Raw genomic sequence first — 14771 nt, 5'->3', positions numbered from 1 at the left:
CCCCTGCCTACACATCGCACATGCATTCATTGTGAAGGAGCTGCACATCAAATCTGGCAGATACCTGATTCGCTAAGTAAGGCCAGTATCTGGATTGGTCCATCTCTTGCTTCATTGTGAATTAAATAGTCCTCTATGATAAGTTCAACAGCTGTTCCCTCGCTTACCTGGTTATTTATATAACCATCAGACACATCCAACTGACATCTTCCTACACGTCTTCAAACACATGGAAGAGACTGTGTTCAGACTTAACCCTATAGATCAAGCATACTAACAAAGTATATATCTATTGTCCTTCAACCCCACCACACATTCCTCCCTCCATTTTTAATCGTATCTGTTTATAATCCCATTTCACAAAAGAGGACAAATAGCTCACCATCCCATTCACCATATGTTCCAGAGTGAGCACATAAACTTTTATTTGTGCCTACAGAAGCTATGTCACCCACGCCCGCTCATGTATAACCCTTTGAATTGTACCTGTCCGATCAATGCACATTCACGTTAACAAATGATTGGGCATGTAATGATGGCTAATGTGGCGTCTACAGGCGCCACTCTCCTTAAGAAATACAGCATGTCAGTTCGAGGTCTGTTCCCCTTGTGTAAGTCACAAAAGCACAAAGGATTCTGCCGGATTGACAGACTGGATGCTTCACACAGCGCTTGTGTCTCTGAGCGAGCGTGTGCACGCGTCTGTGCACGTATCTTTTTGTTATAGTGGCAGTTTCGTGTTAAGTTTTCTTCCAGAGAGAAAGAGAGGCTTCATTGGGGCGCAGTTCTAAAAATAAGAACCCCAATGTGATCTCATTTTATTGTTGTGCGTTCCTGTTTTTTTAAAAAGACAATAAGTTAGTTATTTATTTATGCCACAGTGAATAGCACACCCTGTTTTCTAAAAACTCAGTATGTTGCAGTTGTATTTATAGTGACAAGCCTCTACTGTGACAAGCAATCATATCCTGGAGAACCACAGTATATCTGTGTTTTAAAACCACAAACCCGCACTGCTTCTTTAAAGATAATGTATTTTCTTACAGGTATGTCTGTTTTCCTGTGATGTCTTGATTTGACTAACATTCAATATGTTGTAGTTAGTGACAAGTCATCAAACTATGCTATTGGATTTAACAGGCCTTCAGACTGAAGGTTTCTTTAGGCAGAGCAATGATATGTTGTTTTCCGTCAGTGACGAGCATGTCCTCTTTCATCAAGTGAAATTATGACAACGCAAATTTATTGGGTCAAGGAGGGGTGAAATCAGAGGGTGAGGGAGAGACACGGAGGACAGATATAGAGAAGGAAAACAAAGACAAGGGCCACCAAACCCGAGATTTAAAGTGTGTGCATGTGTGTTTTGTGTGTGGATGCTTGTTCAATAAGAAACTGTGACACAGATAAGTGCTCATGTGTGACAGTTTGGTTGTTCTTTTTAACGCAGTGGCCCTGCGCCTCTCCCACTTTCCATCACAACAATGAGGACGTGTCAGCAATGAGAAAAACAACCTGATACCTCAAGGCATTGGTTACACTTGTGCACACATCTGATCCTACAGATCTGTAGCTGTGGGAGCACACTGTGTTGTGGGTACATTTGGCCTGAAAACGTCTACAGTGTGTGTGATGGATGGATGGATGGATGTCTTTAAATCTATGCCCATTTATTATCTGTGTATCACGTCTTGTCTTTTATTCATAGATGATGTTGCTTTGGCTTGGTGATGTTGGAGGATTAAAAGTTTTACATATTTTGAAGATATGTTATTAACATTTAGAAAATGTTTTGTACAATTTTGGGGAGCTGAACAAGCTGTAAAACGACCCTAACATCAACTCATAAATTTGATCTAATGAGTGTGTTAGTGAAACAACATATCTGGTAGACACTGAGCAACATTAGCATTCATTCAGAGCCACGCTGGGCAAGTAGTGTACAGTGGGATTATTTAAGATTTCTTAGTTCAATTTCAACTAAATTATTTGTTATTGTTATTATGTATTATTTTAATGATAAGTAACAATTCAGTAAATTTATAGCTATTTATGTTTTTACATTTTGTTCTACAAAGTTAGGAAAACAATGTTTATGTGAAGAATGCTGTTGCCTTACACATGAAACAATGATCCAAGTTACTTCCACACAGTGAGGAAAACAGCTTATCAATTAAACACTGGTATCAGATCGGTACCCGGTATGGGCCAATACCCAAAAATCAGGTATCGTATCAGGACTGAAAAAGCTGGATCTGTGCATCTCTGCTGGTGCATGTTGCTGTCATGTAAGACAAGAGATCAACTGGGGAGTTTTAAAGTTCAAGGTGTGTACTGCAGATGAGAAAAGAGAATATCACATTACTACATATATGAAGTGGTAGTGGAAGCTAAATAAGACGCATGTGAAACACTGACAGGCTTACATGTGAGATCAAGAGAAGTTTTTTTACAAATAAGTTTACATCAGGCCTCCATATTATATCTATCTACAGCTACAGAAGTTAAGCAAGATATGAATATACGCAGGAGGTGACATATATTGAATGAGCAATTCACCAAATGTCTTATAGTCAAAATCAAGAAAAATTGAATGTTCTGTTATCTTTCTGATGCTTTTGCCTGTTTTGTCGTAACACTATTATGTAACTTCGTAATGTATTGCATGTTGTTCCCCTCAGCTGCTCTATTCAGAATGAGGGATGAAGGTCCTTGAATTACCCCTCTTGTTAAAAGTTTAAATGTGCATAAAAAACAGTAGCTGAAACTAAAAATACTTAAAGAGGTGTAGAAAACTAATTTAGCAGCTAGGAACACCACAAAGAGCAATTCGGCAACTGTGACAGACCACATTATTGTTCATGGACTGACAATGAAAATGACAATGACAGAAAAAAGGATAGGAAAAATCTCCTGCAGGCGATGGACTTGGCCCACTGTGACGTAGGTGTGGAGTCTTGTCAAGGCTGGATCGGGCACAGCAGAGGGGTTTTCCCCATTTCCTGGAAAGGGAGAACATGATGTGCAGCCTGTGATATGGACAAAGTCCTCTGGTTTGTACAAAGACATGATGCTGAGGCAGAATGATCCCTGGTCTGTACTGTGTGCAGTAGGCCTACTCACAGTATACAATATGTACTAAGTTAAGAAAACACATCTTATATATGTAAGAAAAAAGAAGAAGAAGAAAATGCATTTATACGGTACACATTAGAAATGTGCTTATGCAGTTACATGTCCTAAACACCATTTTTTGTGTGTAATGACTGCTCAGTAGTGTTCATGTACAGACCGGCTGTGTGTATGATCTACTGCTGAATTAGCCATTTAAAAAAGATACTTTTGTTTTGCTTTGTGATTTTCAAGTCATGCCCATAAATTACTTTGCATTGTACAGGAAAGAACGACCTAACCTGTGAACCTTTTACGATTTTAAAGGGTGATACGTCACGACTTAAAGACCGGATAACTGTGAGAATAGTTACGAATACATCCTATCAGTTGCTCATTAAGTGTGATACTATTGATAATACAACTGATTCAATCTCAAAATTCATAGAAATACAAAATATAAATATATAGATTACAAATGTAGTTTAATTAGACTAGTGATACAGTGAAGTACTGTAGGTGTATTTCCCCACTTTTGAAGTGGAGCTGCTACTGATCCCATAGACATCCAGTAAATGAGTTAGAGGTTTGTAAAGTGAATAAAAAAAGAATGACCTAAAACACAACTCTCTCTTTCACTTATGACACGATGGTGTCATGATATTGTAACAGAATTGCGATTCTGTCCACAACATCCATGGTTCCTCATGTAAATCTTGTGTTGCATAGTTATGTCTATTTTTTGCTGATAAAGTGTGTTTTTGAACTGCTGAGTGGACTCTTTTAAGACAACAGGCGCAGCCCATTAGCCACTACACTTTAGATTGATACTGAATGTGAAAATGATCAGGTGAGACTTTACAGGCTGTGTACTATAGCTGAAGGGAGCTGCGTTGCAAATAAGTAGCAGTTTTGAGACACTAGAGTACAATAGAGTCTGCTCGAACTCCTGTGGGCCTAATACAGCAAACCATTTTTGACAGGAGCTAAAACTTGACAAGACTTCTTGTATACTTGCTTTTTTCTTCTTGATCTTTTTTGTTTAGCTGTTAAAAGGGTTACCTGTGTGTAATAGTTTTTTTTAGATTGGTAGAACAGTGTGCCCGGCCTCATAATTGACTTCATAATTGATTTGGGGGGCATGTGAGGTTGAAATAACAGAAAAGCTGCTCAGCATGAGTCCTGCAGAGTTTATATTAATGTGTGAAAATGTACACATTTGTGTCTGTGTCTCCATAGTCTATGTGTATTTGATTTGTGGAAGTGCACATCTGCGTCTGAATGTGTGTATGCTCTTGACTGAGCTGTCCTTCCGTGATGCAGAGCCATTTAACTTCTACGCCTGATTGGTCAACGGCTGCCTCTGCGGGCGGTATGACGTCTCTCTCTCCAGGAGGGCTTAGACCGTGTTTGGCTGATGTGTATGAGCACGTCTACGTGTTAGTTTGGTGTGCTTCCTTAACCACGAGTATGGTGCTCCCAGGCGTACTTTATTTCTTTCTCTCTTTTTGGCTCTGTCTCGCTCTCTCTCGTGCGAGCACGCGCGCTCTTGCTCTCTCTCACACACACACACACAGACACACACACACACACACAGACACACAGACACACACACACACACACACACACACACACACACACACACACACACACACACACACACACACACACACACACACACACACACACACACTTATTCAGAGGCATATAAATCAGCACTAATTTGCAGTCTTTGAACAGTAGACTAATCTGGTAAGAACACACTTGGCTAATTAGCATTGCCATTTGACCACCTGTACTTATACATCTCACACACACACACACACACACACACACGCACGCACACAGACACACACAGACACACACACACACACACACACACACACACACACACACACACACACACACACACACACACACACACACACACACACACACACACACACACACAAAGGGGGAGTAGGCAGTGAAACAGTAAAATTACTTCTTATTCAGCGTCTGCGATGGAAATACTTTATTTCTCCCTCTTGGGCCACAACAAGAATTTAACAGCCTCTTTGACTGCAACAATATCCCACAGATTTACCTGCTGTTTCCTCTGCCATAAAATGGCTTTGGTTTTGTTCAGTGGTGTAGCGTTGGTTAAGGAGGTGCAACACTGCGGGGGAGGTGGGAACACACAGCTCTCACAGCCTCCAATATGTCAAAAGTAATTAGGGTGATCGGAGAGTATACCCTATTATGCACGGAAAGGTGTGTGCTGTGCACTGTTAATTAGGCTGATGAGGAGCTGCACTCTAATAAGCCCAGCGTAGACTTCTTCTCTTTAAAACAGAATTCACAAAGACTGTTTGTTGATATGCTTTGGTTATCGTGTTCTCATACTCCTGGTCCAGCGGTTTGTAATTGTACCAAGATGTGAAGAGAATTCAATCAGTCAGTAAAATAATTAAAAGAACATTTCTGCAATTAATGCAGATATTTTGTCAGTAAAGGAGTGAATTGTGTTTTAGCCAAAAATTACAAACAGTTGCTGGTTCAAGCTTCTCAAACGTGATGATTTAATGTTTTTCTGTGTCTGTTATGACAGAAAGCGAAATAATAATGATAATGATAATAATGAATTGAGAAAAAAACTTGAATCAATAATGAAAATGATCATATGATCCGTATTATTGTTATTATTCTGCAGCCCAGAAATATGATCAGATATTTGGTAGAATTGGTAGAAATCTCATTTAATATGTTTCCCTATAAAATAAGTTGGTTGTATATAAAAAAAAAAGCATTTTAAATGTTTTAAAGTTTAAAAAAAGTTAAAGCTGTGAGCGGGATGTAATAGCCTAACATGAGAGATGTCCCAAGAGTTCCTGTGCATGATGGTACAATTAATTCTCACTACAACCAGCAAAGTTTGTATATTGTATGCCTGAATATGCCTTTAACGCCCTGTTTTTGAAGTAGCAATATGGTGGTGTGACAGTGCACAGCTATTGTTCTGTTCTTTAAGCAAAGCCCTGAATCAAATCCCTTCTTACAAGACTTTGCTGAAAGGTATCATTTGTAAGATGACATCTCTTCTGTCAACATTGTGGATTTCTCTCTATATTACCATTTTTATTTTTAGTCCCATTTTTTTAACCCAAACTTCAAAGACCTCTGAAGAGGCAGAAAAAAACGGTGTCTATATTCTGTTGTTGATCAGTGTTTGAAAATCTCCGTTGACAACATGCCACTAAACGCACTGAAGCTACAAATTAGATAGTGAGAATTGTCACCGTTTGAATACGCTTTTAGTCCAAGATTTTGATAGTCGGCTATATTTTCGCATGACAAGCATTTCATTTTGCCAAACGACCTTAACTCCCAAGGGAGAGCAGAAAAACTGGGTTCTGCTGTAATTAGGCTTGCTTGACGGCAAAAGGTATAGAGGGTGAGATAAAAGACAGGGAGGTAGAGTGAGGGAGAGGATGAAGGTGGGAAGGATGTGAGGAGGAGGAGGGGAGGAAATAATGAGAGGCAGGGTGACAGAATGAAAGAGTGCAAGAGGAGGAGAGCATGTCAAGAATCAAGGGTGGTTGTTAGCCTGTGGCTGCCTCTTGGTGTGATGTCGTTGAATCTTCTCACCTTGTTTTATTACAAAGGGCTTTGTGTTAGGATCTGTGTTGTCAGCATGCCAACTAATTCATGTTGGGTCGAGTGTCCACTCACTTTGGCAGTTTATTTCACTCACATGTAACGTAGGAGAGCTGAGAAACTGTCTGAGCAAAACTGTGTTTAAAAAGACATGAACAACAAAGGGGAATTATGTTTTTTAGCCTTCTGTGTTGTTCAAACACAATGTTGGTGGCCAAAACAATGCATCATTCTTTTATATTTTTTTTAGCCACAGTGAAGTAGCATTTCATGCACATATTTAAGATTTTCATTTTGCTCCACTGTACTACATTTCTGATATCATGGGGTTTCCTTTTCCACTTACTGTACTCTACCAACGTTAACATGCATGGACATGTTAATGATTTTAAAAATCCTATAAAAGTCTTTATTTCTGTCTCATTTTCCAAATTCCCAGCCCTCCAGGTTTTGCACACATCAGACAGGAAGATACATAAAAATATTTCTGAGGGCTGCTCACATAGCAAAATGTCCCTATTAACGCAGTAGGGTGTATGTTTTTTACTTTTAAAATGAATGTTACCATCTGGACTTCTGCTGTAGTTTAGGTTTGTTGCTATTTTGCTATCGGGGAGCATGCTCTGAGATGTGTTTCTGGTTTTTGTTACCTGTTTGTGATTTAGTTAAGGAGGTTAGTATCTGAGCTAATATCAGATAGAGTTGATGGTGCAGGTCTGGGTGAGAACAGGGTTCAGGTAGGGACACGTGTCACCAGGCACCCAGATTGTCTACAAATATTCATATGATAGAGTTATCTATTTAATTGTTTTTAATGTCACTGGTCTGATTTCACTGTGTGTTTATTGTGTAATTAATGGCTAACTACTTGTCAGTAGCCAGTTATTGAAACGGTAGCCTACTCTACTAGTTTACTCAATCTAAGACGCTGTTGCTGCAATTGCTTTCTGTTGCTCATTGTTAGTGCTCCTGCTGCCCTGTGTTGATTACTGTGTTATAGCTGTTGCAAAGCTAGCTGGTTTGTTGCTTTCTGTTGCCTATTGCTATTGCTTACTGCTTTCTGTAGGGAACTGTTCTCTTATGTTGATAACTGTTATAGCATTTCTTAAGTTAGCTGTTATAAGCTGTCTGTTCCCAACTGCCGTCTGTTGCTAACTGTTTTAGCTGGTGCTAAGCTAGCTGTTATTAGCTTTCACTTTCTAACCCCTTTTACTGTTTTAAACTGCTATTTAGAAGGCAGCAGCCTCATTGTATTCTTATTTATAAAGTATAACCTTATTACTTTACAACCACTGGATTTCAACATACTATTTCATTAATAGTATGTAAACTAGTAGGTCATATGGGTGCATGTGCACAGATACCACTGAATGATAGTGTCATGCATTGGCACTGTTCAATATGAGATAGATGGTGACATTATAACCTTTGTTGTCATTGTGTTATATCAGTGTCCTTTTCGTTCATACTTTGTACGTATCTGTTTAGGTTTATTTGTGGCTATAATCTCTTTAATGTTTGGGTGGGGGAAAAGTAGACTGAGGAGAAGCATTACATAAAACAGTGTAAAGTGGGATTATATGAATATGAATAACACGCATCACTACGCAGTATACTTAAGTTTGTGTCTGAGCTGACTGTTAATTAAACTCATACCTTTCCTCTTCCTGCAGCTCCCTCTCTTTACCTCTCTTTCTGTCTGTCTCCCTTTTGTCTGACAGAGACAGTGATGGATACAAGGACAGCGACAGCTGAGCTTGGCTGGATATCGTTTCCTGCCAATGGAGTAAGAACAATGTGCAGAGATGTACTGTGCGTGTGTGTAGGTGTATGCATGTGTGAGTACCCTTGGGGAAGGCAGTTTGAGTACACTTCACAGTGCTCCGTTAAGGAGTCTGTCAAAATCTTAATTACAGTTGCAAGGTGACACTAATTTACTGCTATTGATGCACAAGAACCTGCAAGAGTCAAATTAATAGAATAGAATAAAATCAAATAGAGTATAGCAAAAACAGAATAGGGTTTCCCACACACTTTATTGAACTCTTTGGAAATTTGAAATGCTGGCTTGGCTACTAGCTGTTACATTGGTACATTTGCTGTGTGTGTGTGTGTGTGTGTGTGTGTTTGAGGTGAGCGTCTCTAATTGTGATGAATGGTTGTACCTCTTCAGAAAAGAACAAGGTAGAGGAGGGAAAAAAAGCGAATAAGGGAGAGGATTGTGGAGGTAGGAATAGAGAGAGAGAGACCAAATGGAAGGGTGGGAAAGAGAAAGTTTAATTTGTGTCAGGTCTTGGTAAACCCATTAATCATTTTGGCCTCTCTTCTACCCTCTTCCCCTACGTCTTCCCCTCCATAACCCCCTGCCCCTTCCTCACACACAAACACACACACATTCCGCAGTGGGAGGAGGTGAGCGGTTATGATGAAAACCTTAACACCATCAGGACTTACCAGGTTTGCAATGTGTTTGAGCCCAGCCAGAACAACTGGCTTCTCACAACTTACATCGACCGGCGGGCGGCACAACGCATCTATGTGGAGATCCGCTTCACAGTACGCGACTGCGCCTCCATCCCCAGCGTCCTGGGCTCCTGCAAAGAGACGTTCAATCTGTACTACCTGGAGGCTGAAAGGACGGTGTCAGAGGGCATCAAAGGGGTGGAGTACTGGGCCAATGCCCCTTTTCTTAAGGTAACGGGTCCAGAAAAGAGTGTGAAGAGTAAAATTTGGATGGGGCGGCTGCTCTTACCACTCAGCCACCAGCCGCCCAATGTAAAGAAGGTCTTTAAACAAAAAAGTTATTAGACATGTTATACATCACACAATCTTACATCAAAAGAATAGACAAGACAAAAACAATTGAGTAACATTATCCTAGAAAGTGCACAGTATTTATTCATTTATTTATCCTTTTTTTTAAACATATCTGGCAAGGAGCAAAGAACAAATCAGTGATCATGTGTAGTCTCCCTTACTGTTAACCAGATTCCCATTGTCATCGCAACAGTTGGGTAAAAGGGTCCAAACGTTAGTAAAGGTTTCTGGTTTCTGGTTTCTTTTGCTGTTCAGACTATAAGTAAGCACAGCTCATTAGCACAACAATTACTAATTTACCTAAGCCATTGGCCCACCTGTGTGCTCTGAATATTCTTCCATGATAAGGCGACCAAAATGTTTGCTTCAATTCATTAATAACTGGACATAAATGCAGACAAGAGGCTGGAAATCTGACAGGAAATAAGTATATTGGAGAAACCATTAGCTTATCTGAAAAATGCTTTCCCCATACACTGGAGAGCCAAATTAGAGAACAAGTTATTAATACTTGATTTATTCTGAAAATGTTCTTTTTCGTTATTGTTCCGAATTTGATAGAATATCAGCTGGGTTTATACCACTGCTGTACTAAAATATTTTTTTTTAAAAACCAAGGCATTTCAACAAAAACCTTTATTTTGTGGGAAAAAAACAGTGAGCAAAATTACAGAAGAGTAACCATTGTGTCAGAAGAGAAGATTTATGAAAGGGAAATAAAGTCAACACACCAGAAGCTGCTTATTCTAAGAAATGTTTTGGGTACCTGCCCTTCCTCAGATTTTCAGATATCTCCCAGTTATTTGTGTTTATCCGGCACCTGGTGACAATTTACTTTATCTGGCAGCTCTCCTGGTTACTTTGCAAGATGGCAAGCCTTTGCTTAGGAGCATGTTGTGTGGACAGAGGATAACTGGTCCAGAGTGCACTTCAGTGATGAGAGTATGTTCAATTTATTTGGGTCTGATGGAAAACATTATGTTCGATGTAGGACTTGGGAAAGACTGAACCCAAAGTGTTTAAAGAAGTCAGTTCAATTTGGAGGAGGAAGTGTCCTGGTTTGGGACAATGCCCTGTCACACAAAAAACAAAACGTGTTAAGCAGTTCCTTGAGGCTAAGAATATTGAAACAATAAAATGGCCAGCCCAGAGTTCAGATCTAAACCCTATAGATAATCTCTGGAAAATCCTTGGCTACAAAGTAATGACTAAGAAACCCACTACAGTTACTGAACTGTGGAAGAGACTGAAGAAGAATGGACCAAGATCAAACCAGAGCAGTGTGAGAAACCAGTGATGTCCTGTGGGTGCAGATGTGCTGAAGTCATTCAAAGCTGTGGCCTCTACACTTCCTATTCATTTTTGAATCCTATAGAAGAAAACACTGTTTAAATCTTATCTTTTGACACAATGGCTTCTGTTCTCTAATTTTGCTCACTGTTTTGTTCACAAAATAAAGTTTTTTGTTGAAGTGCCTTAAAAACATGCTAGGACAGCAATGATATATCCACAGTGGATATTATATCAATAGAAAACAGTAGTATTTCAGAATAAATCGAGTATCAATAATTTGGGTTGACAAATTTAAAAGGTTAAATGTCCTCACTGAAGCGGCCCGGGTTCGAATCCTTGGCTGCATGTTGCCCCATCGCTCTCTCCCATTTCCAGTCAATCTCGGGCTGCACTATCAGAAAATAAACAAACAAAAAAAACAAATAAAAAATGCTTTGTCACAAAGCTGATAGCAGGGTTCTATTTTTCTTAGTCAAACCAAAAGTTGCCATTTAGGGGATACATTGTTTTAACAGGACAAAACACTGCACTGATCCAGAAGAATCCTGACGCAGATTGCCACAAACATTGGGATTATTAAACAAATTCTATAAACACACTTCCTCCAGCTATTGGAATTTAACGTTAACTGACAGAATGTGTTTTCTCCAGTGCCCTTTGGGATTCATTGTTGACTTCTCCTGAAAAGGTCACGTAAACAGTTCTAGATGTTTGCAGATTTCAATCAACCAAATTTAATCAAATTTTAGTGTAGTTTCACACTGTTTGTGCCAATGTGTGTTGGTAACCATCCAAGTGTCGAAAATATCCTAGCAGCCTCCTCTGGTGCCATCATCGACATTCATTGGGGAAATTATGACTAAATTGTAACATGATAAAATGATATGGTCTGTGGTTACAAGTGCATTTATCCAGTTTTATACAGAAGATTTAAATATGAATCTGACATAAGAACCAAAGAACAGGGACAGAAGAACCTAAAATAATGATTTCTTTCTTTCCTTTCTTTTATCTCCTTTGCCTATCCTCCCCTCTGTCTGTACATCACTATCAGGTGGACACCATCGCAGCAGATGAGAGTTTCTCCCAGGTTGATTTTGGTGGAAGGCTAATGAAGGTGAACACAGAAGTTCGGAGTTTCGGGCCGTTGTCCAAAGGCAGAGGCTTCCACTTGGCCTTTCAGGATCTGGGCGCTTGCATGTCCCTTCTGGCTGTCAGAGTATTCTACAAGAAATGCCCCAGCGTGGTGCAGAACTTTGCTTTTTTCCCAGAGGTATGGACCATAACTACATGAAAACTGTGGCGCTCTTTTCATCAGACTTTGTTGCAGCTGTTGCCCCACATTTATACAGATATTCAGGTAGACATTTTTATGCTTCTGTGCAGACATTGACTGGAGCAGAATCCACCTCATTAGTCATCGCTAGAGGAAGTTGTATCCCCAATGCTGAGGAAGTAGACGTGCCCATAAAGCTCTACTGTAATGGAGACGGAGAGTGGATGGTACCCATCGGCAGCTGCAGCTGCAAGGCGGGTTATGAACCAGACAATGGCAACGTGTGTCGAGGTAAATCTGTGCATTAATGAGGCTGAAATGAAAACGGCTGCAAATACTAAACTGCATCACACCATGTCAGGGATGATGCCATGAATGCTGAATCCCTTCTTTTTAAAACCTGTCTTGATGACCTTGCTACACCAAATACGGTTGCATGCTGCACACAGATTTCATGTTGTTTTGTAGCAAAAGCTAACAAGCCGGTATGACAGCAAAGCAATATCCAGCAAACATGCTTCTAATAATCAACAGTAGCAAACATGCTATTGCAGCAGGCAATATATACAAGACATACAGTAGAACAAAAAAGTATCACAAACATGGTGAAATTAAATAGTTACAATCTGAATGTTTTATAATAAATGTGTGCGTGTTAAAAATATGTTATGGAAATTATCTTTTGAACTAAATGGGTACATTTCAGTAGTCTTTGTTTTCAGTTCACAATGCAAAATGTGCCTTATTTAAGTCCTGGCTTGGTTTACAAAACAAACTAGACCACTGAATGCTGAGTCAATTTTGTAGAAAATGCAAATGTTTTATTGTGTGCAGTAGAGCAAAGTGTGTCATTTCTGGCAGTCCTAGCTGAATAATCACATGCATGTATACATTTTCAGATGTATTTTTGCCCAAGGGTGCAGCCCACGATGTTAATATTAGTAGAAGCAGACTTGGGTGAACATGGCACAGAAATAGCTCCTCCATTTCTTTAACCTCCTTTTTTTATATCTGGCATCCTTCCCCATTTCCTCTCTGAAGTACCAGCCATAATTTCTTATTCTGCCTGGAGAGTCTCATCCATTTTGTGCGTGTGTGTGTGTGTGTGTGTGTGTGTGTGTGTGTGTGTGTGTGTGTGTGTGTGTGTGTGTGTGTGTGTGTGTGTGTGTGTGTGTGTGTGTGTGTGTGTGTGTGTGTGTGTGTGTGTGTGTGTGTGTGTGTGTGTGTGTGTGTGTGTGTGTGTGTGTGTGTGTGTGTGTGTGTGTGCGTGCGCGCGCGCGCGCGCGCTGCGCGCGCCAGTGCGTGCGTCTAAGAGAGTGTGTGGGGGCGTGTGAGCATTTGTGTGTGATGAATGTACATATGGTAAAATGAAAAGTGAGGCCGCTTCATCCCATGTTAATTAGTTTAGCATGTTCCAGCCAGATTAGTCTACTGCAAATTAGGCCTGAACTACCAGAGAGTGTCAAAGAGATAGAGTGGCATCTGGAAGGAAGGAAGGAAGGAAGGAAGGAAGGAAGGAAGGAAGGAAGGAGGGAAGGAAGGAGGGAAGGAAGGAAGAAAGGAGAGCCCTCTGGAGCGATGGAATGGCAAGAAAGTTCAAAAAAGGACAAAACAAGGACAGAAAGGTATAAGAACTGTGTGAGGGATAAAAGAGATAGAGAACACAGAAGGGGCTGATGAAAGGTATTTTATCTGTCTCCAGTGAAATACATTTAGTGTTAGTTTTGCCTTTGGTGTCAGTGTCTCTTTGCACAGAAATACTTTTCCCCTATAATTGAGTAGGTAGAAGGTAAGCCAGACACGATTCTGGGGAGACAGTGATTAGGTCTGACAGTATTCAATGATTTTTCAGTGCCATTGCAGAATGAATTACGGTGGAATTTGGAATTATTAAGTCCTTTGCTGTCAATCTCTTAAAATATATTCAGCGTGTAATTGGTGCCCTTGAAGAACAAAACTAGAAGGTAGATATGGTAAAACATTTGAACACAATACCTCTGCAAATTGCCCCACAGGGACATAAAAGTTTTTTGATTAATAGTTTTCATAATAAGTGATATATTGAATGCATTTATTATTTATGACAATATAGCTGTGTTGACTTTTAGGTTTCCCCAAGCTTAAATTTCCTATAGGAGATTCACAACCTGAAAATTGAAACGAGTATCATTTCAGTATAAGTATCAGTAATATGAGCAATAAGCAGAGTATCTATTTAAGGAAATAAATTCTACAAAAATTAGCATCAGTATCTAATCAATAAATATCACAGTGTGAAAGGTTTACAGCAGGGAACCCTAAATAAAATCCCTTATTTTCAACGGCATTTTTTGGTGCCATGTCTTTTGACATAAAGAAACAACAGCATGTCTGATACATTAATGGGGGAAACACATACTGTTACAGTTAGTTACCCTGGGATGAGTAATACTCTAATTAATGGTGAGAGCAATCTGCTTGCATTATCACTGTAGGTGGTGATGCTTCAGGTGATAAACTTGGTATTTCACACAGATTTTCCTCACCATACATCACCAATCTGTTTCATCTCAGACTTTAAGTAACGTTAGCCTAGCCCTTTTTGGAACCGTCTCATCCGCTGCGTGGTCAAACAGGGTTTTAAGTAGCCAAAATATCTCCA

General features: G+C 39.8%; 1 protein-coding gene across 1 annotated transcript in view; it reads left to right on the top strand.

The window, feature by feature from the left end:
• Positions 1 to 14771, top strand: part of LOC310945491 (ephrin type-B receptor 1-like) — a gene marked incomplete at both ends in the record, with an annotated part of 83712 nt that overhangs the window by 22950 nt on the left and 45991 nt on the right. The window contains 4 exons of the mRNA XM_083911591.1: positions 8466 to 8530; positions 9148 to 9438; positions 11909 to 12127; positions 12241 to 12421. Of these exons, the coding sequence (XP_083767717.1) occupies positions 8466 to 8530; positions 9148 to 9438; positions 11909 to 12127; positions 12241 to 12421 (756 nt within the window). The remainder of the gene's footprint in view (positions 1 to 8465; positions 8531 to 9147; positions 9439 to 11908; positions 12128 to 12240; positions 12422 to 14771) is intronic.

Source organism: Echiichthys vipera (genome assembly GCF_963691815.1).
Source record: "Echiichthys vipera genome assembly, chromosome: 3".
Classification (NCBI taxonomy): domain Eukaryota; kingdom Metazoa; phylum Chordata; class Actinopteri; order Perciformes; family Trachinidae; genus Echiichthys; species Echiichthys vipera.
This window is presented reverse-complemented; position numbering and strand designations above follow the sequence as displayed.